Here is a 25,944-nt window from a genome sequence, read left to right as displayed (position 1 = left end):
TCCACTACATTTAGCAAATGCTGGGGTTAGGGCAATATCAAAATCAAGGCAGGAGAAGGGCAGTTTTTCAAATTACAAAAGCATCCAACCCTGGAAAACTCTAGCTACTCCCCTCCAGCACGGGAGTCTGTCAGAGCCACTCAGGTATGTTGCTGTGGAGTACACATCCCTCCCTTCACCCCTTTTTGTCTCCCTCTTTATGTCCTCTGTCACCAACACACTTCTTTAAAAAAGTGTGCGGTGGGGAGAGTAAGAGCCCATGCATACATGGCTTTTTTTTTTTAGCATGTATGATAAATCCCTCTTCACTAGATACCCTTTGCCCCTCTCAATTACTAATCAGCCAACAACACTGACATTAACTTCAGACACAACTCTCCTGAGACCAACTAGACACTGTTAAAAAAACAAAAACAAAAAACAAAACAAAACAAAAACTCCATAGACAATACAGACTTATGTTAGGATCTAAAAAGAATAAGCTTTGTGATGAAGCAAAATGGTTTCAAGTCCAGATGGCCTATAGGGGCTGTTTTTCTCCACTGTTGTGGAGAAAAAAACAAATGAATACTTTGAAAAGCTAAGCTCACAAAGTTTAAAAAAAAAAAACAAAAAAAAAAACCCTAGGGACTGTTCCTAATTGGAGTAAAGATTCAAGAGCCAAAAAAAGAAAAGCCCTTTAAAATAGTAACTTTGAGGGGCGCCTGGGTGGCTCAGTTGGTTGAGTGATCGACGTCAGCTCAGGTCATGATCTCACAGGTCGTGAGTTCGAGCCCCACGTCGGGCTCTGTGCTGACAGCTCAGAGCCTGGGGCCTGCTTCAGATTCTGTCTCCCTCTCTCTCTGCCCTTCCCCCACTCATGCTCTGTCTCTCTCTGTCTCAGAAATAAATAAACATTTTAAAAAATATATTTGTTTGGGGTGCCTGGGTGGCTCAGTCAGTTGAGCGACTGACTTCAGCTCAGGTCATGATCTCGCAGTTCATGAGTTCGAGCCTCACGCTGGACTCTGGCTGACAGCTCAGAGCCTGGAGACTACAGCCTGCTTCGGATTCTGTCTCCCTCTCTCTCTCTGCTCCTCCCCTGCTTGCACTCTGTCTCTATCTCTCTCTCTCTCTCTCTCTCTCAAAAATAAAAATAAATAAAATAAAATAATTTTTAAAAACTATTTTTATGAGACAACTGAGAAATGTGTATACTGATTAAACATTAAATATTATTAAGAAATCATTTATTGGGCACCTGAGTGGCTCAGTTAGTTAAGCGTCCAACTCTTGATTTTGGTTCAGGTCATACATGAGCTCATGGTTTCTGAGACTGAGCCTCTCTCTGTCCTCTCCCCTGCCTCTGAAAATGAATAAATAAACTTTAAAAAAAAGAAATAATTTGGGACGCTTGGGTGGCTCCATCAGTTGAGTGTCCGACTTCGGCTCAGGTCATGATCTCACAGTTCGTGAGTTGGAGCCCCACGTCGGGCTCTGTGCTGAAAGCTCAGAGCCTGGAGCCTGCCCCTGCTCACGCTGTGTCTCTTTGTCTCTCAATAATAAATAAATGTTAAAAAATTAAAAAAAAATTTTTTTAATCAAATAAGTATGTACAAAGGCACATGTACAAGAATATTCATTGAAGCACTATTTGTAATAAAAGCTAAAAACTGGAAGGTAATTCAATGTCCATCAACAGATAGTGGATAAATACATTATGACAGAGGCATATGATGAAAACTATGTAATTAGAGAGCTGGGGTGAGGATGGGGCTAAAATGGGGGAAAAGTGGAAGTCTAAAAGAACTAGTAAAAGTTAGTAGTAACATCCCTAATACATCCCCAGTGCCATCCCAGAGCACCCAGGTGGTTCTTCTGTCCACCTACACGGGAAGTGTGTTTTCAGAATAAACTCAGTAAGAGAGATGCTAGACAAGGAAATAGCGGTAACAAATAGGTGCCAAATGGAAAGAAATGAAGTAAGTAAAAATCTACATACCAAGTAGCAATACTGACCGTCCCCTTCCCATTCCTGCCCTCACCCAGATTCTCAAGTGACTCAGCTTCTCTACCACTCACTCCTCCTGAGAATATCTTTCCTTGGCAAAACTCAAATACCTCTGAGATATAAGACCATGGGATACTGAAATCTGGGTTCCCAATAGGCAATAAACTGCTTCCAGATACACAAAGCTTCTGGCCGTCCTTTTTTTAGTGCCTCACGCTTATAACATGAAGAGATAATTAAGGGTTATCAGGCACTTGAAGCTCAAACCTGAAAAAGAGACCAAAACTATCAGAAAAAAAATGGGACTCTGAGGAAACAGACAAAACAGGGAACAAATGAAAACTATAATTAATATACTCAGAGACCAAAGAAAACTCACTGCATCCATGAAACCGGAACAGTATGCTATTTTTAGAAAGAGGTGGGGGCAGGGGAAGAACAAGAACAAGGAAGAGCTCTTAGAGATTATAAAAGTATGAACTGAAGAATAGAGCACTTTAGCCTATCTTCCGTGTACAAACTATACCTTAGGTAATTGAACAGTTGATAAGGGAGAAGTTCTCTTTTATAAGAAAATCAGGTAAAAATGCTGAAGGAATAACTGAGTTAGAATAGCACCATTTCCCAATCCTTAATGAAATAATAGGGAATATCCAGTCACCATTCAGATTTTCCTGGTTATCTCATGAATGTTCACGGCCAGGATCCAAAGTGCCTACGTTGCATTTGGATGATACATCTCTTAGGACTCTTAAAGTACAGATTCCCCACGCTCACTTCAGCAGCACACATAAAACAGAGAGATGGGGGGTGCCTGGGTGGCTCAGCCGGTTGAGCATCTGACTTCTGCTCTGGGATGATCTCACTGTCTTTGAGTTCGAGCCCCGAGTCGGGCTCTGTGCCGACAGCTCAGAGCCTAGAGCCTGCTTCAGATTCTGTGTCACCCTCTCTCTCTGCCCCTTCCCTGCTCATGTGCACGCTCGCTCTCTCTCTCTCTCAAAAATAAAAATAAAATAGAAACATACAGAGAAAATTAGCATGGCTCTGTGCAAGGATGACACACAAATTTCTGAAGCATTCCATATATTTATGTTAACTGTACTGGAATTAAACTTTCTTTTAAATAAAATTGGGGCACCTGGGTGGCTCAGTTGGTTAAGCATCTAACTCTTGGTTTCAGCTCAGATCATGATCTCACGGTTCATGAGATCAAGCCCCACATCAGGCTCTGCTGGCAGTATGGAGTCTGCTTGGGATCCTCTCCCTCCTTCCCTTTCTAATCTCCCCCTGCTCTCTCTCGCTCTCTCTCTCTCTCTCTCTCTCTCAAAATAAGTAAGTAAAACTTTAAAATAAAATTTAAAAATTAAGTACAGGGGCATCTCGGTGGCTCAGTCAGTTGAGCATCCAACTCTTGATTTCAGCTCAGGTCATGATCCCAGGGTCATGAGATCAAGCCCACCTTGGGCTCCACGTTGAGCATGGAGCCTGCTTGGGATTCTCTCACTCCCTCTGTCCCTTTCCCCTGCTCACACACTTTCTCTCTCTCTCTCTCTCTGTCTCAAAATAAAAAAATTGGGGCACCTGGGTGGCTCAGTCAGTTAAGCTTCTGACTTCAGCTCAGGTCATGATCTCACGTTTAGTGGGTTGGAGCCCCGTGTCAGGCTCTGTGCTGACAGCTTGGAGCCTGGAGCCTGCTTGGGATTCTGTGTCTCCCTCTCTCTCTGCCCCTCCCTCACTTGTATTCTGTCTCTCTCTCAAAAATAAACATTAAAAAAGAATTTAATAAAAATAAATAAAATTAAGATTAAAAATTAAGTACAGGTTCCCCAGTGACGATCATATAAGGGAATACTATAAAGCCACTGTAAAGTATAATTTTGATCTATCTAGTCATAGGTTGTTGCCAGTTATGAGTAAATGAAACTGAACAGGCAATTCACAGAAAAGGAAGGGAGAATAAATGTAAGAAAATATGCTCAACCACACTAGTGATCTGAGAAAAGCAAATTAAAACAAAAGCTTGTTTCACAAATATTAGATTAGAAACTAAAGCCAAAAAGTCTGAGTGTGTCAAGTGTTGGCAGATACAGGAAAGTAACTCTTACACACTCCTAGTTGGAATATAAATCACTACACCCCATTGACAAGTTCTGTGGCCATACCTAGCTAAGTTTACAAATATTCTAAAATCTGGCAGCTTATTTTAAAGTATGTATCTTTGAGAAGCTCTTACATGTCCACTGAATGTTACTGCAGCAGAGTTTGTAGTACATAATGTGGTAATATATAACATAGGAAATAACTCAGAACTTTCATCAATAGAAGGATGGATAATGGCATATGGCACATTCATATGATGGTATGCACAGCAGTTAAAACAAAAGAACTAGATATATATGTATGTATCATCATAGACAGGTTAAAAAAAAACAATGAATAAACAAACTATAAAATTATATGAAAATGTAATAATATTTAGGGAAAAAATACTTATCCCAAAAAAATCCCAAAGCAATACGGCACATAATTTATAGATGATCTGTAGAAAATGTCTAAAAAAAAAAAAAAGATAAAATATACACCAAATTCATAGGTCACCTTTATTTTCCTTCCAGTACCACTGCCCTTCCAGAAGGCAACTTTACCTTTGTCTTTAATGTTCTGTATTTTAAAAAAAGTTTTTTTTAATGTTTATTTATTTTTGAGAAGGATTGAGACAGAGCGTGAGCAGGAGAGGGGCAGAGAGAGAAGGAGACACAGAATCCCAAGCAGGCTCCAGACTGTGAGCTGTCAGCAGAGAGCCCGATGCGGGGTTCAAACTCAAGAACCGCAAAATCATGACCTGAGCGGAAGTCAAACACACAACCGACTGAACCAGCCAGGTGCCCCAATGTTCTGTATTTTTATTTATGATAAGTATCTTAAGTAAAAATAAACAGCTATGGGTGCCTGGGTGGCTCAGTCTGTTTAGCTTCCGACTTCAGCTCAGGTCGTGATCTCACAGTTCAGGAGTTGGAGCCCTGCATTGGGCTCTCTGAGCCAAAATCAAGAGTCAGATGCTTGGGGCTCCTGGGTAGCTCAAGTCAGTTAAATGTCCAAATTTGGCTCAGGTCCTGGTCTCACAGTTTGTGGGGTTGAGCCCCACGTCATGCTCCTTGCTGACAGCTTGGAGCCTGCTTCAGGTTCTGTCTCCCTCTCTTTCTGCCCCTCCCCCACTCACAGTGTCTCTCTCTCTCTCTCTCTCTCTCTCTCTCTTTCTCAAATGTAAATAACCTATTAGAATAAATAAGCTCGGCAGGATAAAAGATCGATATACAAAAATCAAGTGTGCTTCTAAACACTTTCAATGATCAGAAAATGAAATTAAGCTGCAATTCAGTCAGCAGTGCATCTGACTCTTGATCTTGGGGTCATGAGTTCAAGCCCCACGTTGGGGGTAGAGTTTACCTTTAAAATAAATTTTTTTTTTAATGAAATTAAGGAAACAATTCCATTTACGATTGTATCAAAAAGAACTAAATGCCTAGACATAAATTTAACAAAAAAAATGTAAAACTTTTATTCTAACAACAACAAAACATTGTTGAAAGAAACAAAATTTAAATAAATGGAAAGCCATCCCATGTTCGTGAATCAGGAGACCTAATATTGGTAAGATGACAATAGTCCTCAAACTGACCTACAAATTCAACAAAGTCCCTATGAAAATCCAAGCTGCTCCTTTGCAGAAATTGACAAACTGACCCTAAAATTCATATGGAAATTAGGGGGACCCAGAATAACCAAAGTAATCTTTATTTTTGTTTTGTTTTGCTTTTACCAAAGTAATCTTTAAAAAAACCACAATTGGAGGACATGCGCCTCAATTTCAAAACTTATTACAAAATGACAGTAACCAGGGCCCCTGGGTGGCTCAGTTGGTTAAGTGGTCAACTTCAGCTCAGGTCCTGATCTTACTGCTCGTGGGTGGGTTCGAGCCCCGTGTCAGGTTCTGTGTCTACAGCTCAGAGCCTGGAGCCTGCTTCAGACTCTGTGCCTCCCTCTCTCTCTGCCCCTCCCCCACTCACACTCTGTCTCTCTCAAAAATAAATAAGCATTAAAAAAAAAAAAAATGACAGTAACCACAACAGGGTGGTATTGGCTTAAGGACAGATATATAGATCAAAAGGCTAAAATTAAGAGTCCAGAAATAAACCCTCAGATTTATGGTCAATTGTATTTCAACAAGGGTATCAAGAAAATTCAATGGGAAAAGAACAGTCTCATCAACAAATGCCACTGGGGAACTGAATTTCCACACGCAAAGGAATTAATTTGAACTCCACATATAAAAAGTAACTCAATGGGGCACTGGATTTCAGCTCAGGTCATGATCTCATGGTCATGAGATCGAGCTCCCTGTGGGCTCTTGGGATTCTCTCTCTGCCCCTCCCCCATTCATTTTCTCTCTCCTTCCCTCTCTCTCTCTCTCTCCCCCCCCACCCTTTCTCTTTCAAAATAAATAACTCAAAGGCCAACTGGCTGGCTCGGAATAGCATCCAGCTCTTGGGTCTCAGGGTCGTGAGTTTGAGCCCCACGTTTCAAACAGAAACTGGAACCCTTTGCCAGGGTTTCTGGAGAGATTGGTCCATATATCCATTCAGATTACTGTTAATTTAGGGGCGCCTGGCTGGCTCAGTCCAAAGGGAGTGCGGCTCTTGATTTCAGGGTCATGAATTCAAGCCCCACATTGGGTGAAGAAATTACTTAAATAAACTTAGAAAAAAATAAAGTAAAAAAAAAAAAAAACAAGTAAAAAGACAACCCACAGAATGGGAGAAAATATTAGCAAGTTATATATCTGATAAGAGACTTGTATATACATATAATGGAACATTATTCAGCCTTAAAAAGGAATGAAATTAGGATACATATTACAGAGGGATGAGCCCTAAAAACATGTTAAGTGAAATGAGTCAGACACAAAAGGGCAAATATTTCCATTTACACCAAGTACCTAAAGTAGTCAAATTCGTAAGAACAGAAAACAGAACGATAGTTGCCAGTGGCGAGAAGGGAGAACCAGGAACTACAGTTTCGTTGGTATGGAGTTTCAATTTCAGATGATGAAAAAGTTCTAGAGATGGAAGGAGCTTCCAGTTGCACAATAGGAATGTATTTAATACCACTGAATTATGCACTTAAAAGTGGTTAAAATGATAAATTTTATGTTGTGTATATTTTATCACAATAAAAATTTTTAAGGAAAAAATATGTTGACAACTATATAAAGTGCAATTTTCACAGAAAGAAAAAATCAGGTTAATCTAATTAAATACATGCAGTCTGTTGAGGGAACGAAAATTTTCTTTTTTAAAAAATGTTTATGTTTCTTGAGAGAGAGACAGAGCCAGCAGGAAAGAGGCAGAAAGAGAGGGAAACAGAGAATCCCAAGCAGGCTCTGAGCTGTCAGCACAGAGCCCAATGTGGGGCTTGAACCCACAAACTGTGAGATCATGACCTGAGCCAAAATCAAGAATCAGACACTTAACCAAGTGAGCCACCCAGGCGCCCCAGAAATGAAAATTTTCAAAGTCAACAATATTAATACTATCAGTTGATTAGTATCACTAAGAAATGAAGTAGTCTTCATAACCATATTATTAAGAAAAAGCTGAAACACCAAAACATTTCTATCACAACTATCTTACTTTTTTTAAGCATATTCATTTATTTTTTGAGACAAAGAACACATGAGTGGGAGAAAGAGAGGGAGAGATAGAATTCCAAGCAGGCTTTGCACTGTCCATGCAGAGCCTGACTCGGGGCTCGATCCCACAAACCATGAGATCACAACCTGAGCCGAAATCAAGAGTTGGACACTTGGGGCACCTGGGTGGCTCGGTCGGCTGTTTGTCTTGACTCTTGGTTTCAGCTCAGGTCATGATCTCATAGTTTCATGAGTTTGAGCCCCACGTCAGTCTCTGCATGGAGCCTGCTTGGGATTTTGTAACCCCCTTTCTCTGCAAACCGCCCCCCCCCCACAATGGTGCTGTCACTGTCTTCTCAAAATAAATAAATAAACTTAAAAAAAAAAAAAAAGAGTTGGGACACTTAACTGACTGAGCCACCCAGGGGCCCCCCTATTGATGAGGGAGCATAAGACAAGCTGAGGCCCAAGCACAAGCTAGCATTACCCACCTCCCACCAGGTGGGGTATGTGTGACATTACTCAGGCACTCCAGGCTGCCCAAGGACAAAGGAAACAACAGAAAACAAATGGTTAAACTGATAGAGTCTCAGTATACAAATATCTTAGTAAATGACAAGAAAAAGGCAATCTTACCAATAGCCCCATCTCCAGAAACCTATAGACTCAGTTTCCTGGAGCCTCAGTATCACCCTCCCCTCCATAGTGATGTGGGGAACAAAGGCAAGAAGGAACTGGCAGACAAAATTAAGTTTGCTTATAACTTGCAGCCCACTGACAAATACTTAAGGCAGGCAGAGTGAAACATTTCTCCAGGAACTCCCTACTACCTTAATGTTAATGCTTTGCTAGACATAAAAACAACCTTGGCTTGACAATAGCCAGGCCTCCAGAAATCAGTGCATCTTGAGCATATGAAAATCTCTTTGGAAACTTCCCTTTTGACTTTACCTCCCCGAGCTCCACAGTATTTGGGGAGCCACTCTTCACCACTCCATTGCAGCTCTTTCTGCCCTTGTGTCCTGTTCCATGCTTTAATAAAATCACCTTTTTGCACCAACGACTTCTTCAAGAATTCTTTCTTGGCCATCAGCTCTGAACCCCACCATCATCCCAAAACCTTATCACCTATCACATATTTCAATTAAAAATGTTTCTAGAATTTGTTACAGAAAATAAAATAAAATGTAAGAGGTTTCTCCACCAACAGAAAAAAGTTTCTAGAGTTTCATATATACTTACCTCCTTGAAAGAAGCATATCAAATAAAATGTAACCTTATGTTGATAAGAAGCATCATTATGAATCACCGTGAATCATGATTATAAGCCATACTGTATTATAGTAAGTAATGCCTTCCAGATAAAAACCCAAATTTGACAATACCTGTCCCTTAATTTCTGACTCTTGATTATGTTAAACCTCAATTCTTGCTACCCCTATATGGCATAAGTACTAGTACATTCTTTTAAAGAACATATGGAAAACTAATATTTACTACTTAAATATACCAAAAAAATAAATGTCAGGTTTTGTAGTTTTCTGAATATGTTACACACTTTAAACCTCTCAGAGGTTTTTTTTTGTTCAAAGATTTTATTTTTAAGTAATCTCTACACCGAACATGGGGCTCAAACTCACGACCCTGAGATCAAGAGTCGCATGCTCCACTACCTGAGCCAACCAGGTGCCCCAAGCCTCTCATGCTTTGGATCTGTGACACATAACCCAGTTAAATGCCACCCTGTCTCTGTGAAAGCTATCCCTCAGGTTGTTAGGCTTTTAGCATCTCGTATAAACAGGACTTGTTTATTTTTTTTTTTTTTTTTTTTTTTTTTTTTTTTTTTAAATTTTTTTTTTTTTTTTTTTAATTTATTTTTGGGACAGAGAGAGACATAGCATGAACGGGGGAGGGGCAGAGAGAGAGGGAGACACAGAATCGGAAACAGGCTCCAGGCTCCGAGCCATCAGCCCAGAGCCTGACGCGGGGCTCGAACTCATGGACCGTGAGATCGTGACCTGGCTGAAGTCGGACGCTTAACCGACTGCGCCACCCAGGCGCCCCTAAACAGGACTTGTTTAAAATGCTTACGTAAAGCTGCCCTACTTATTTACATTAGCCTTCCCACCAGACTATGAGCTCCTCGATGGCAAGACCCTAGACTATTCATTCTTGTACCTCACGTCTGGGCACAAAGTGTTTAATTAACATCTCTTTTACAAATGAGTAAATGAGAAGGATGGATAGGTAGGTTGGTATCAGACATCCAGGTAACATTTAGTACTTAACCAAATGCCTAGAGCTTTGAAAAGCTCATTTTTCTTGTATAATCCTCACAATATTCCTGTAAGGAAGTTACTATTATTATCCTTATTTACAATTAAGAAATTGAGGTTTGGCATTAAGAAACCTGTCCATCCTTACAGAGTTAGAATGTAACAGAGCCAGGACTTGAACTAAGGCAATCTGACCCCACTGCCCTTGCCCCTGACCAGGGCACCTTTTTTCAAGTGTATTTATTTATTTAAGAGAAAGAGAGCGCACACAAGTTGGGGAGGAGCAGAGAGGAAGAGAGAATTCCGAGCAGGTTCCCCACCACCAGTGGAGAGCCCCATACAGGGCTCAAACCCACCAACCACAAGATTATGACCTGAGCCAAAGTTGGACGCTTAACTGACTAAGCCACCTAGGCATCCCTCTAATAGATACTCTGTTAATTTGCTGTTTACAACCTGGTGAGGGCTAAGAAACTATTTTATTTAAAATAAAGATACTATGAAAAAATAATAATAAAATAAAATAAAATAAAATAAAATAAAATAAAATAAAATAAAATAAAATAAGGATACTATGGGGGCACCTGGGTAGTTCAGTAGGTTAAGCATCATCAGACTTCAGATCAGGTTATGATCTCCTGGCTCTGAGTTCGAGCCTGGTGTTGGGTTCTGTGCTGACACCTCAGAGCTCAGAGCCTGGAGCCTGCTTCAGATTGTGTCTCCCTCTCTCTCTGCCCCCTCCTCTGCGCACACTCTGTAGCTCTCTCTCTCAAAAATAAACAAACATTAAAAAAAATTTTTTTGATAAATAACAAAAAAATAAAATAAGGATACTATGAACAAGTACTTTGCCTTTAAATGTTTATTCAGGAGGCCAAGATCATGAACTTTATTACACAGACTTTGAGATAGTCATTTTAGCTATTCAGAAATCTTTGTTCACTTCCTGGCCCTCAGCTAGCTTTGAGGTGGTTAACAACTGAGTAAATTACTAGATGAATTCCTATCCTAGTATAAAAGTATTCTTTAAAGATTTAAAACTGAACAGAGCCACAAATACGTGGGTAATTTCTGTCAAATGTTTCCCAAATCATATCAAACAAGTTCAAGTAGACTATTTTCATAGTAGAACCATAGACAAACAATAGCCTTTTGAAAAAGTTACCCTTCTGGTTTTACAAAAGCCTGTTTACTTGATTCCACACTTCTATGCAACCTGTTGAATTTTTTAAGAGGTATTTGTTTACAAATAGGTAGCAGTAACAAAAAATGAGGCTAGGGCAACAGGTAACTGAAAGAAAATTCAAATTGAGGATTTGATCACTGAAATTAGAAATTTTACAGGCGCCTGGGCGGCTCAGTAGATTGAGTGTCTAACTTCAGCTCGGGTCATGATTTTGCAATTCATGGGTTTGGCCTACGTCAGGCTTGCTGCTGTCAGCACAGAGCCCACTTCAGATCCTCTGTCCCCCTCTTTCTCTGCCCCTCCCCCACTCATGCTCGCTCTCTCAAAAATAAATTTTAAAAACATTTAAAGTTTCTCCTTCTGACCCTCCCCCTCCCCAGCTTGCACACACGTGCTCTCTCTAAAATTAAAAAAAATTATAAACTTTATTTATACCATAATAGCCTAGCAGATGCTTTTAACCAATATGTTTCAATGCCCAAGAAATAGAATATTCATGGGGCCCTTGGGTGGCTCAGTCAGTTGAGCGTCCGACTTTGACTCAGGTCATGATCGCAAGGTTGGTGGGTTCAAGCCCCACTCTGGGCTTTGTGCTGACAGCTCAGAGCCTGGAGTCTGCTTCAAGATTCTATGTCTCCCTCCCTCTCTGCCCCTCCCCGCTCATGCTATGTCTCTCAAAAATAGGTAAACGTTAAAAAATATTAATAATAAAATAAAAAGAAATAGAATATTCACTATTCTTCAGGACGAACTTTTCTTCAAAAATAAATGTTTTACTATTTTATTTGTTACTGTAAGTACTACTGCTGTATCCTAATTAGAAATGTCTATCAAAAGATTCTAAGCAAACAGTTAAAATTCAGTTTGGGCACTTAACGTTCATTTCTGTGAAAATTTTATTCAGACAAACTTATTTCTCAAGCAGCAATTCAAACAAATCTAAAGTGAATTAAAGTACAAAAGAAAACCACATTAAGTTTAAAATAATCAGAGAATCACGATGCTAACGTGACTTTTAAAATCACCTAGCCCTCCTCCAAAAACAAACAGAAAACAACAAAACAAAGACAAAAACAAAATAAAAAATAAATTTTTAGAAATGATAAATGAAAAGAAAGATCACCTAGCCCAACCTTTGCAAATGCAGAAGTAATGCCTACGATTTTAACATTTCGGTTTTTTAAACGCATAAATAGTTCTGGAATATCTGCTATGTATAGGACAATGTAGGTAAAGTGTCTGCAAGAACTCTCCTCAGAAGTCATGGGGCTTTTTTACATACAAAAGTCAAAGGACTTATTGAAGAATTTTTTGGAAGTTTTAGCATAACTTGGCACCAATGGTAAGGACAAATAACTTGAATGCACAAAAGAGAACTTTAAATACTTAGGCTTAGCCATTTGACCTTCAGCATATTCATCCATCCCTCCAACCAACCAACAAATATCTATTAAATACCTACTGCATCCCAGTAGCTTAGTGGGGGAATTAAAGCCATCAGTTAGTTTGCTATAACACTGGAAGTGCTACGAGAAGAGAAGCAGGGTATGCTGTGGGACAATATAAGAGGGGCACAAACCACACCTAGGTGTTCATAAAAGGCTTTCCAGAATTGAAATCTGAAAGATGAATACTGTTAGGGGTGCCTGAGTGGTTCAGTCAGTTGAGCATCCAACTTCGGCTGAGGTCATGATCTCATGGTTCATGAGTTTACTGAGCCCCAAGTCGGGTCTCTGGGCTGTCAGCAAACAGCCTGTTTCAGATCCTCTGTCCCCTCCCTCTCTCTCTGCCCCTCACCCACTCACTCTTTCTCTCTCTCAAAAAAAATAAATAAACATTAAAAAAAAAAAAGAAAAAGAAAAGATGAATACTGCTAGCCAGGCAACAGAAGAGAAACAGAGTGCCAAGCAAAGAGGCAGCTTTTAAGAAGGCCTGGAGAGAACACTATTTGCAAACAAACTCCCAAGTGTTCAGTAGGGCTCAAAAACGAAAAGATGAGGCTGGTGAGATAAGGAGTGGCCAGATCACAATGCCTTGTCTCCTAAGAACTTTAGACATTTCAAGAACTTTAGACAGAGCCACTAAAGGCTTTTAAGTACAGAAAGATCTGATTAGATCTCCACTTTGGAAAGACTTGGTACAGTATGATGGGCAATTTATTGGTTTGCAATACTAGAAGCAGATAGATCAGTTAGGGGACAGTTTTAGTTGCCCATTCATTTATTCAGAGATATTCACTGGATGCTTTCTTCGTGCTAGATACTGGTAGACAATGTGAATGACACAAAGTCCCACCTCTTCGGAATTTGGATTCAGGCCAAGAGACATTGGCAGTCTGTATCTGAGTAGAAGAAGTGGATTTGGAAGAAGAGAATCCAGAAATATTTAAAAGTTGGAAAAAATAAAATAACAATAATAAAATAAAAAGAAATATTTAAAAGGAAACAAAAGAAGGTAGCAATGGGGGTGAAGGAGAGAGAAGACTTAAGGATGGTAATGAGCTATCTGGCCAGGCAGACAGCGGTATCCCTCACAAAGAGAACAGAGCAGCAGCAGGCTTGGTAGGGAAGTTCAGGTCTGGACACGTCAGGAGACATTCATATCCAAGAAACACCAGCAATGTGGATCTGAAACTCCAGACAGACAGATCTGGCCCTAAAGTTCTTAACAGGCCGTCAACTTCATGAGAGAAGAATCTTGTCTTTGCTCACCACTGTATCCCCAGTGGACACCAGGCACACAGGCAGCACTCTCTAAATATCTATGAAATGAATGAATGGGATATACATTTTGGAATGGTCAACAAACGGTAACTAAACCCACGGGAATGAACAGTATCACTTAGGCAGGGCACAAAATGAGAACTAGAGGGGAGCTCAGAAAGAACTCCAAGGAATACCAAAGTTAACAACGTAAGAGGAATCCAGAGTGGTCAGAAAAGAGGAAAACTGGAGTGCCTGGCTGGCTCAGTTGGTGGAGCATGCAGCTCTTATTCTCAGGTTTGTGAGTTCAAGCCCCAAGTTGGGTATAGAGAGGAGGAGAGGGAGGAGGAGGAGGAAAAAGAAGAAAAGAGCAGAAAACCAAGAGAGTTGAAAGCCACAGAATCAAAATATGTTTCTTCAGACTCTTAACTATAGAGAACAAATTGATGATTACCAGAGGGGAGGCGGGTGGAGGGGACGGGTAAAACAGGTGATGGGGATTAAGGAGTGTGCTTGTTGTGATGAGCATAGGGTGTTGTACGGAATTGGTGAATCACTATATTGTACACCCAAAACTAATATTACACTGGAATTAACTGGAATTTAAATAAAAATGTATATATGTATACGATATATATATCGTATATATAGTGTGAGTGTATGATATTTCTTAAGTGACCAAAAGAATCAAACGTTGCTGAGAAGTATGAGAAAACAAAACAAAAAAAAAAACAGAAGAAATGCACTTATGAGAGCTGCTTACTTTTCTGAATTTTCAAGAAAAATGAAAGGGTAGGAGAAACTGACTATATACATCTAAAGTTTCAGGTCTAAAACCTTACTCTTATGAGATGGCTTCTTTCATGCATGGGCAGCTTACCTTTCTATAAACTTGTTTGTTCCATCTAAAGTGCCAGCCTCTTTACTCTTTATCACATCACCTTTTTTTACTTCTGTGTGGCATCTATCACAATCTATAACTACAGTGACTGGCTTGTTTATTCTTTAGTATAATATAAACTCCAAAAAAAGCACAGGCTACCTTCCTTGTCTGTTTTGTTTGTAGCTATATTCCCAGAGCCTACAACACTGCCTGGCTCAATAAATATTTGTTCTTTTTTTAATTTTATTTTTATTTTTTTCTTGTTAAGCGTCTTTTAAAAATTTTTTAAATGTTTATTTATTTGAGAGAAAGAGAGAAAGAGAGAAAGAGAGAGAGAGAAGAACAGGGGAGGAGCAGAGAGAGAGGGAGAGAGAACTCCAAGCAGGCTCTGTGTTGTCAGCACAGAGACCAACCAGTGTAAGGGTCAATCCCACGAACCGTGAGATCATGACCTGAGCCAAAATCAAGAGTCAGACACTCAACTGAGCCACCCAAGTGTCCCTCTTCTTTCTGATCATCTGTGTATCTTTTTATCTTTCTATCTACCTATGGAAATGGGATAGGAAAGAACCAGAAGATCATGGGAGTTTCCTCCCAGCTCTTAAAAAATAACTTCAGGAAGGGCCAGTGAAAATACATTTTAAAGAACAATAACAGAATGCAGTATCACAGAAAATCTCAACCTATCTCAGGGAATCCAATCAGCAGAGTCCCAAATAAAAAATTCTCAGGATCTATAATCCTACTGGAGCAGGTAAGCAGTCAGATGAGATATCCTAGAAAATATATTATAAGTCTAAAAAAGGGTTACTAGAGAAAACATTTACCATAGGGTTAGTTTCTCAATTTCTGTATTCTGGCTTCAAAGGGGAAAAACAATCCCTCATATTTTTATGCTGTAACTTTAAATAAAAAATCTTAACCAACTTCTCAGTCTTAAAGGTCTCAGATTTAAATTCCTTATAGAAAAGTATCTAAACTGCAATTATTTCTTCCTTTCCAGATGAGTACATTAGATCATTATAAAAATACTAACTTATTTATCTTTGTAACAGACATAATACTATCCTCTTAAAAATTAATTCAAATAGAATATTAGATAATATCAGAAAATGTTCTCAGTGTAAATAATATTGTGGTTATGTGGTAAGAATGCTCTTTTTCAAATTATATTTAATTTTTTTTAATTATTTTTATTTTTTTTAAATAGTTTCTATGCTCAGTTTGGGGCTAGAACTCACCAGCCACCCTGAGATCAGGAGTCCCATGCTCCACTAACTGAACCAAGGTGAAATGTCAGAACATCTGCAATTTACTTTGACATGTTCAGCAATTTAAAAGTGTGTAAATTTTGAGTGTATGTATCTATAAATGTATATGTATACACATACAACACATACACATATATAGATAAATACAACAACTGCTGAATCTAAGTGATGTATATACAGATGATCAATGCACTTTTAGTTTTCCTGTATGTTTGAACATCTTCCTAACAAAAAGCCAGGGGGAAGGATTTACTGAAAAAGTTTACTGACTTAAAAAAAAAAAAAAACAACAATATTTCAAAGTTCCTAATAACTCTATATCCTCAACTTGGAAACTTCTCTATTGTATTAATAGGTAGATTCCCCAGGGCCCCTGGGTGGCTCAGTCCGTTAAGCATCTTGATTTCAGCTCAGGTCATGATCTCAGTTTGTGGGATGAAGCCAAGTGCCCCCCTTCCCCCAAGGCTGTTAGCATGGACCTGCGTGGGATTCTCTCTCCCCACCTCTCTCTAACCCCTCCCCAACTCACGCTCGTTACCTCTCTCAAAAGAAATGAAATGAAATGAAATGAATTAAAAAATATATATGTAAATTCCCATGGTTGAGTTCCAAAATTTTTGGAGGCACCTATTATGCCAAACTATTAGATACTACAATCCCTAAGTGAATAAAACAGTCTTGCATTCAGATAACTAGGGGTGCCTGGGTGGCCCAGTGGGTTAAGCATCCGACTCTTGATCTCAGCTCAGGTCACAATCTCACAATGCATGAGTTTGAGCCCCTTGACAGGCTCTGCACTGACAGCACTGAGCCTGCTTGGAATTCTCTCTCCCTTTCTCTCTCTGCCTCTACCCCATTCGTCCTCTCTCTCTCTCTCGCTCTGTCTCTGTCTCTCTCTCTCAAAATAAATAAACTTATAAAATTAAAAAAAAAAAACAAAAACCTAATAACTAAATATGGCCTGGCTGGCTCAGTGGGAAGAGCATACAATTCTTGATCTCAGGTTCCTGAGTTCAAGCCCCACACTGGGTGTAGAGATTACTAAAAATAAATAAATAAATACCACTGGCTAAAATCTCAAAATGTATAGTATTATATGCACATACTTTTAAATATCAGCTTTTCTGAATAGACACATTACATATATTATTAAACTGGGTCTATGTTGATATATTTGATCTCCACCAAATAGTAATTTATTTAGGTAAGAGCTGTATTCATTATGAGTGTTGAACACAGCAAAAAACTATTTTTAAAATAACTCAGCCATTAACTTGGCCAACAAAACACATTTTTTGGCTAGATTCTAATACTATCTCCACTGGGAACCAAAGTCTCCATATGATTGAAATATGCAGTGTGTAGTGAACCGTAAGCTAAGGAGTCCGAGAAACAGGAAGCAGACTCAGGCACAGAACGGGATCACCAAGCTATGGCACATACCACAGTAACCTAGTGAGCAGTCCTTACTCTACTAATCCATCCTCTCATTAGAGATCTACCTGATCTAGCTAGGTACCTTACCGTTTTTATATTCTCTCTTGTGATTTTAGAGTTTTTGTTGGGGCACCGGGATGGCTCAGTCAATTACGTGTCCGAGTATTGACTTCGGCTCAGGTCATGATCTCGAGGTTCGGAGTTCTCACATCCGGCCATATGCTGCCAGTGTGGAGCCTGCTTAGGATTTTCTCTCTCTCCCTTTCTGTTGCTCCCCCGCTTGTGCACTGTCTCTCTTGCTCTCTCTCTCTCTCTCAAAATAAAAATTAAAAAAGAAAGGAAGAAAGAAAGAAAGAAAGAAAGAAAGAAAGAAAGAAAGAAAGAAAGAAAGAAAGAAAGAAAGAAGTTTGTTTTAAAAAAGTTTTTGTTGGGGCGCCTGGGTGGCTCAGTCGGTTAAGCGGCCGACTTCGGCTCAGGTCATGATCTCGCGGTCCGTAAGTTCAAGCCCCGCGTCGGTCTCTGTGCTGACAGCTCAGAGCCTGGAGCCTGTTTCAGATTTTATGTCTCCCTCTCTCTGACCCTCCCCCGTTCATACTCTGTCTCTCTCTGTCTCAAAAATAAATAAACGTTAAAAAAATAAATAAATAAAATTTAAAAAAAATAAAAAAGTTTTTGTTTCTTTTAGTAATCTCTACACCCAAACATGGGGCTCAAACTCACAGACAGAGATCACACTCTTCTGACAGAGCCAGCCAGATGCCCTCTCTTTTGTGATTTTAACCAAATGAAAATGTGAATGTCCCTAAAGCAAGGACACATAATGGTATCTCACTTATATACCTACATTCAGAAATCTCTGAAGGTAAAAAAAGGATAAGATCTGTCTTAAGAGTTAATAACCATCAATGGTTAAGTGACTGCCATTTCAAAAGACAACAACCTAACGCCACCACATTCAAACACGCACCTAGAGAACAAACAGATTGTTCATTTCAGAAAGGGTCTCGAAATAGGGACTGACTAGGAGCAGCATGAAGTTTATTCAAATGGTTCAAGAAAAAAAAATTTGTTTGCTTGTTTTTAAGTAAACTCTAGGCCCAAACTGGGGCTTGAACTCCCAACTCTGAGATCAAGGGTCACATGCTCTACCGACTGAGCTAGCCTGGTGCCCCAACAATAGTATTTTTTAAAATATGAAAATATGGGGGGCGCCTGGGTGGCTCAGTCGGTTAAGCGGCCGACTTCGGCTCAGGTCACGATCTCGCGGTCTGTGAGTTCGAGCCCCGCGTCGGGCTCTGTGCTGACAGCTCAGAGCCTGGAGCCTGTTTCGGATTCTGTGTCTCCCTCTCTCCGACCCTCCCCCGTTCATGCTCTGTCTCTCTCTGTCTATAAAATAAATAAACGTTAAAAAAAAATTAAAAAAAAAAAAAAAAAAAAAATATGAAAATATGGGGGCTCCTGGGTAGCTCAGTCAGTTAAGGTCCAATGCTTGATTTTGGCTCAGGTCATGATCTCGCAGTTCGTGAGTTCAAGCCCCACGTTGCTATGCACTGTCAGATTTTCTCTCTCGCCCTCTCTCTCTCTCTCAAAATAAATAAACATTTAAAAAATAAATAAATAGAAGGAGTTTGAAAGCTAATAAATAGCACGTATATTCAAACATGTAAGATGACAAATGCTGATACTCCCTGGACACCAATTTGCTCTCCTGTACTGACATTTGGCCACCCTCTCCTAATGCTCTACTTTTGTGAAATAAAGCAGCAAAGTTCACTTTTTTTTTTTTTTTTTTTTTTTACATTTATTTATTTTTGACAGACAGAGACAGCGTGAGCAGGGGAGGGGCGGAGAGAGAGGGAGACACAGAAGCAGAGGCAGGCTCTAGGCTCGGAGCTATAAGCACAGAGCCCCATGAGGGGCTCAAACCCACGAACCATGAGATCATGACCTGAGTCGAAGTCGGAGGCCCAACTGACTGAGCCACCCAGGCACTCCAAAGTTCAATTCTTTAAGCCAATAGAGTTGACAGAATTAAGGCTAGAAGTCTGAAGAACCATCACAATTACTGACTTAAATAACAACAGTACTAAAGGCACAAAATAAACTTAATGTTGAGGCAGACGTGTAATTTCAGTTCTTCAACTAAGTCTTCAGCAGCCACTATCAACAAAATTTAAGTCATAAGTATGCAAAATTACTCTTCACTCCTATTCCTTGATAAAAAGTCACATAACTCAGTGAAGAGACATCAAATTTTCCTTTTTAAGTGTTTATTAAAGAGATGAACTTAACTGTCATTGTAAATTACCTTGCAAACAAATCAAAATTAACTTCTTCAAGGTGCCTGGGTGGCTTAGCCTCTTAAGTGTCCAGCTGCTGGTTTCTGCTTAGGTCATGATCTCATGTTTCATGGGATCAAGCCCTGAATCAGGCTCTGTGCTGACAGTGAGAAGCCTGTTTGGGATTCTCTTTCTCTCTCTGCCACTGCCCCACTCTCTCTCCTCTCAAAATAAATAAAAACACATTTTTAAAAAAATTAACTTCTTCAACAGGTTTGATTAAAATATTTTTTATGATAGGCACTTGAGTAGCTCAGTCAGTTAAGCACCCGACTCTTGGTTTCGGCACAAGTCACTATCTCCTGGTTCGTGAGTTTGAGCCCCATGTCAATCTTTGCACTAACCGCACAGAGCCTGCTTGGGATTCTCTCTACCTCTCTCTCTTTTTCTATCTTTCTCTCTCAAAAATAAATAAACATTTTAAAAAATAAAATATTTCTTATGAATGAGAACTATATCAATAAAAAGAACACTGAATATCCATGCCTGCTTTCCTGCCCCAAAATCTTATCACTCCCATGTTCACACACTTCCAAAGAAAACAATTTGATTAAAGTCTTCATATAAAACATCAATTTTGTTTCTGCTTTAAGTGCTGATTCACTGGGGAAAAGTTAATTTGAAAATTCTTGGTGGTCTCTCTCACCTCAGCATTTTTTATTATTATTTTTTTTAATGTTTATTTATTCTTGAGACAGAGACAGAGAGTGAACAGGGGAGGGGCAGAGAGAGAGGGAGACACAGAATCTGAAACAGGCTCCAGGCTCTGAGCTGTCAGCACAGAGCCCGACGCGGGGCTCCAACTCAAGAACCGCGAGATCATGCCCTGAGCTGAAGTCAGACGCTTAACCAACTGAGCCACCCAGGTGCCCCTCACCTCATCATTTAATCACCTCAATTTTTTAAGCAAAAAGCCACAGAAAAGCAGTCATAACATCATGCAAATCTTCCTCCCAGCAAGGATATTCTCTCCTCAGCTCATTCTCTTCAGACGTGCTTCTATAGTGCAGGAAGGAAAGGGAGGATTGAAAAGGGTGCACCTTTATTTTTATGTGCAGTCTCCCTCTATTCAATCATGCTAAATAAACTCTCACTTTGAAAATAATGGTGATGAGAAACAAGGCCCACAGAATCCCTTGGAACTAAACTTCTAAGGAAAGGGCTCTTAAACTCATTTGCCTACTTATCAGAAAAGTATTGTCATTTTTTTAGTTACTCAAAGCAATCATGTTTATTTTAAAAGAATCAGAACTTGCACAAACAAAAACATCAAAACACTAACATATTCTTCCCAAGAATAACATCTCTCTCCAGATCACTCTGTATAAAAACTTTTGTTTTCAAAAATCACGAATAGGGGCATCTGAGTGGCTTAGTCGATCAAGCGTCCAACTCTTGATTTTGGCTCAGTTCGTGATCTTGAAGTTGGTAAGTTGGAGCCTCACATGGGGCTCCACACTGACAGTGCAGAGCCCGCTATGGATTCTCTCTCCCTCTCTCTCTGCCTCTCCCCCACTTGCACTCTCTCTCAAAATAAATAAACTTAAAATATATATTACAAAACAAAAACAAAAACAAAAACACTGATTGGGGGCGCCTGGCTGGCTCAGTTAGTAGAGCATACCACTCTTGACCTCAGGGTCATAAGTTTGAGCCCCACATTGGAGGTAGAGATTACTTAAAAATAAAATCTTAACTCTCTCCCCCTCCACTGCTCGCTCTCGCTCTCTCTCTCTCTCTCTCACTCTCAAAAATAAATAATTAAACATTAAAAAAAAAAGAAAGAAAATCATTCTAGGCCAAGGGAACAGCATCGGCAAAGGCATCACATAGGACTTAGATAAGAAATAGAAAGATGTAAGATGAGCAGAGAGCCCATAGGGGAGAGTAGCAAGTAATAAGATGATAGATATCTTGATTAGCATTCGAAACTGATCATAAATTTGTCTAAAATCAGCCCTTCTTATGTTGTTTTTAATTTTTTCTTTTTGAGAGCGAGAGCATGAGGTGGGGAGAGGGGCAGCACGAGGGAGGGAGGGAGAGAGAAATAGAGAGATAGAGACAGAGAGAGAAAAGGAGAGAGAGAATCTCACGCAGGTTCCATGCTCAGCTCGGACTTGATCCCACTACTCTGGGATCATGATCTGAACCAAAATTGAGACTTGGATGTCAACCAACTGAGCCACCCAGACACCCCTCCTTTGGGTCGTTTTTAAAGATTCACAAAAATAGCAGACTAACTACACACAAAAAAATTCAAATAAAAGCAAAGAAAAAGACAAAAAGTATTCAAATTAAGTAATACCACTAGAATAAAGATTAAATTTCCGATCCCTTGCTGAGAATTCCTGCAAGCAAGAGATTAAAGTGCTTTATACCCCCTAAAACATTCTCACCATTTATATACCCTCCTAAATTTCCACAAAGGTGCTCAGAATTTCCTTTACACTTTCTAGTAATGGACAATTTCCAGGCTTTCAAATACTTTTGCTGTAAATACCCGGAGGCACTTTTGCTGTAATAGCAGACTCTTAGGCTCCATATTAAAGGCCACAAACAGAGCACTCACAAAAAATTAAACACAGAATTCACTTCTGCATGTTGGCCTAAGAAAGACTGAATTTCTGGAGACTGGGTAAATCTTGATTTATCATCTTACATGAAAAGGGATAACAAGGTGGTTTTATGTTTTTATGTTCCGGGAATTGGCTCATCTAGCATTTCATCAATGCTCTCTATTCTCAGGTCATGGCTCTTTGCCCAAAGGTTTCATTAGAATTTACAGACATGTTTGAAAAAGTATCAGTTACAAAAAAAGTCATCGGACAACTCATTTTTTAAAAGTCATTTACTGGGGCACCTGGGTGGCTCGACTGAGCGTCTGACTCTTGATTTCTGTTGAGGTAAATCTCAGGGTTCCTGGGTTAGAGCCCTGTGTTGGGCTCCTTGCTGACAGTGTGGAGTCTGTTTGGGATTCTCTCTTGCTCTCTGCCCCTCCCCCGCTTATGCTCTCGATGACACACACACTCTCTCTCCCAAGACCAAATTTAAAAAAAAAAAAAAAAGTCACTTACTTATGAAATTAATATACAGTCCAGTGCCTGGCAGTTAGTTTTATTTTCTGATTCTGCAACCTGTGGCAGATGTTTTTCTTAGCACGTGTGATCCTGGCCTTTTGCCATGTTCACACAGCCCTAAAGGAATTTAAAACTTGAGGGAGCATTGCTTTTATCCAAGGTGATAGGTTCATGCTGGGGTTGCTCCTCACCTGTGTATATATGTCTCTTCCCAGTACCTCCCATTACCCAATACTGGGGAGGGTCTGCACGAGGATGAAGACACAGCAGGCCACTGCAGTGGTAGTATAACACCCCTGTTCTATAAACAGTGCTAATAAACTAGAAATCGCAATCCCATCTTTTTGTTGTTGTTGCTTTTTATTTTGAGAGAGAGGAGAGAGTGAGAGAACACACACAGGTGGGGCAGAGAGCGAGAATCCCAAGTAGGCTCCATGCTGTCAGCACAGAGCCCAATGTGGGGCTTGAACTCATGAACCGTGAGATCATGACCTGAGCCAAAATCAAGAGTGGACACTTAACCAAGTGAGCCACCCAGGCGCTCCACAATCCCATCTTTAGATTTTTTTTCAATCCCTTCCTCCCTATGTACTTGGAAATACTCTTGAAATAAAACCAAGTTTGCTTGGCAAATCCAATGCCATTGCTTTGAGACAAATGGATCACAAAATCAGAACTAAAAATCATTGCTATAGTCCAGCTTTAAAAAAAGAGAAGAGGAATGCCTGGGTGGCTCAGTCAGTTAAGTGTCTGACTTCGGCTCAGGCCATGATCTCGCAGTCTGTGAGTACGAGCCCCGCATCACTCTGCACTGACAGCTCAGAGCCTGGAGCCTGCTTCAGATTCTGTGTCTCCCTCTCTCTCTCTGCCCTTCCCCCACTCAACACTCTCTCCTTCTCTCAAAAATAAATAAACATGAAAAAAAGAGAGAGAGAGAAGAAATGGTGCTCCCGGGTGGCTCAGGCAGTGGGGCATTGGACCTGATTTTGGCTCAGGGTCATGATCTTAGGGTCCTGGGATCCAGCCCTGCATTGGGCTCTGCTCCTAGTGTGGAGCCTACTTAAGATTTCCCCTCTCCCCCCGCCCCCCACCCCTCTCTCTCTCTCTCTCTCTCTCTGCCCCTCCCCCCCACTCTGGTGCTCTCTAAAATAAATTTAAAACAATTTTTTTTAAAGGAGAAGAAAAAGGAACTACTGGACCTAATACAAAGGTATATGTGACAAAATTAAAAGTTTAAATTAGGGCTAGGAAATAAGCTGCGAAAAAATCTCACATCCTAATAACTTTTCAAGCATTTTTGAAAGAGAGCATATTGTTGGTTCAATAATTACTTACTTAGCTTCCTTCTATCACCAGGTATTTAGCTAGGTGTGCTAGATGCTCACAAACAAAGATGAACAGACACTTCCCCTGCATTAGTTAAGTTCAAGAGAAATAATGCCAGCACAGCCTGAAAGCTTAAATCCTTGACTGTCTCAAGAAGTCCAAGGCCTATCACTTGCTACTCCAGAGCTCCAAAAGGTTCAGACTCGAAGTGAGGGCGCCGAGGTCACTGCAGAGATGCTAGGGTTAACAGCCGGCCAAGGGCACCTGTAAATTGCAGTCTGAACAAGGTTGCCCACAGTCGCCTACACCTCCTCAACCCCGCCCCGCCCCCGGTCCTCTTTATAAATAAACGGGAGGGTTTTTACGGGGAACTGTCCAAGGTGATCACCTGACACGGAGGAACGCTTTGGTGTGAGATACCAACAAAATAAAACTGTACACTCTCTATATTTACAGAGTGTTGCTCTACAACATCTAAGTGCTGACAAAGTGTCAACCAAGGCACATAAAACAAAATAAAACCTCTTTTTCAACAGGGCTAAGACGTCAAGAAGAAACTGACCGAAAGAGGGAGATCTCTAACTTCCCAAAGCAGCAACCCCCTGGAAAGGTACTGGAACCAGCGGAAGTTACATATCCAGGACAGAAGTGTTTAAATACACCCCCCCCTTCCACACACACACACGCACACACACACACCATGGTAAAAGTTTGAACTGCCATCTGACTATCCTACGGTGGTCGGAAACTTCCCTAAACTACAAGCGAGAGCCAGCCACACTAAAATCGCCCTCAGTCAACCTCAGGTGCCCTCAGGCCAAGCTGCGGCTTCCTCCCCGGGCCTTGCCTCCTCACCTCCCTCCCTTCCCCCGGACACTCACTCGCCTGCCTCGGCTTCCGACGCCGGCCGGGGTCCTGAGGACCTCGCGGCCGCGGGCTCGGCCCGGGGGGCTTCGGCCTCGGGCCCGCCTCCAGGAGGCCCGGCGCGCCCCCTCCCGGGCCGGGCCGGGCCGCGACCCCCGGCCCCCCGGCCTGCCCTCGGGCCCGGCCCCCGCCCTCCCCGCCGGCGGGCCCTCACCTCCTCGGCGTGCTTGCGCAGCGCCTTCTCCCGCTCGTACTGGGTGATGAGCTGCTCGTTGTCGTCCCGCAGCAGCTCCAGCTCCACCTGGTGCTCCTGGTCCTGCGCGAACACCGAGTCCAGGTTCTCCAGCACGGCCACCACCAGTGGCATCAGCTCCTTGACCACCTCCTCGTCGTAGCGCCCGATGAGCCGCTCGAACTCGCGGTAGATGGAGCCGGCCAGGCCGGACACCCGCTCCGACATCACGGCCCCGGAGCCGCCGGGCTCCTCCTGGTACACCACACCGTCCTCCAGCTCCATGGTGGCGGGCGGGCGGCCCGGGGCGTCGCCGGCTGAGGAGGCGGCACGGGCCCGCACGGGACGGGCCCGGCTGGGGCTAGGGCTGGGGCTAGGGCTGGGGCTGGGGCTGCGCCCGGCGGGGTGGGGGGCCCGGGCCCGAGGAGGGGAGGGGTGGGGTGAGCGCACTCAGCCCAACGGCCGCTGCACCAACTGCCGGGGCGGCCGGGCCGCGCGCGCCACACGTCACCTGCGGGGCGGGACCCGCGCCGCGTCGGCCCGATGGGCGGGGCCCCGCGGGAGGCCAGGCGCGGCCGGGGGCGGGGCCATGCGTCATCGTGCGCCGGCGGAGGGGGCGCCGTGGCGTCACCACTGGGCGCCGCGCGGCGGGCGCGTTCGCCAATGGGAAAG

General features: G+C 41.6%; 1 protein-coding gene and 1 pseudogene across 2 annotated transcripts in view; one reads left to right on the top strand and one right to left on the bottom strand.

The window, feature by feature from the left end:
• Positions 1 to 25,663, bottom strand: part of SPAG9 (sperm associated antigen 9) — a 132,089-nt gene extending 106,426 nt beyond the window's left edge. Inside the window, exon 1 of one of the 2 annotated variants that reach the window (XM_042917270.1) lies at positions 25,255 to 25,663. In XM_042917270.1, coding sequence (XP_042773204.1) covers positions 25,255 to 25,557 — 303 coding nt within the window. In that variant the 5' untranslated portion in view covers positions 25,558 to 25,663. The remainder of the gene's footprint in view (positions 1 to 25,254) is intronic. The other variant, XM_042917271.1, reaches the window with a different exon arrangement.
• On the top strand, positions 2,979 to 3,079 carry LOC122207421 (annotated as a pseudogene).
• Positions 25,664 to 25,944: the final 281 nt, after the last annotated feature.

Source organism: Panthera leo, chromosome E1, assembly GCF_018350215.1.
Source record: "Panthera leo isolate Ple1 chromosome E1, P.leo_Ple1_pat1.1, whole genome shotgun sequence".
Lineage (NCBI taxonomy): Eukaryota > Metazoa > Chordata > Mammalia > Carnivora > Felidae > Panthera > Panthera leo.
The sequence above is the reverse complement of the archived record's forward strand: the minus strand, read 5'-3'. Positions and strand labels throughout refer to the sequence as shown.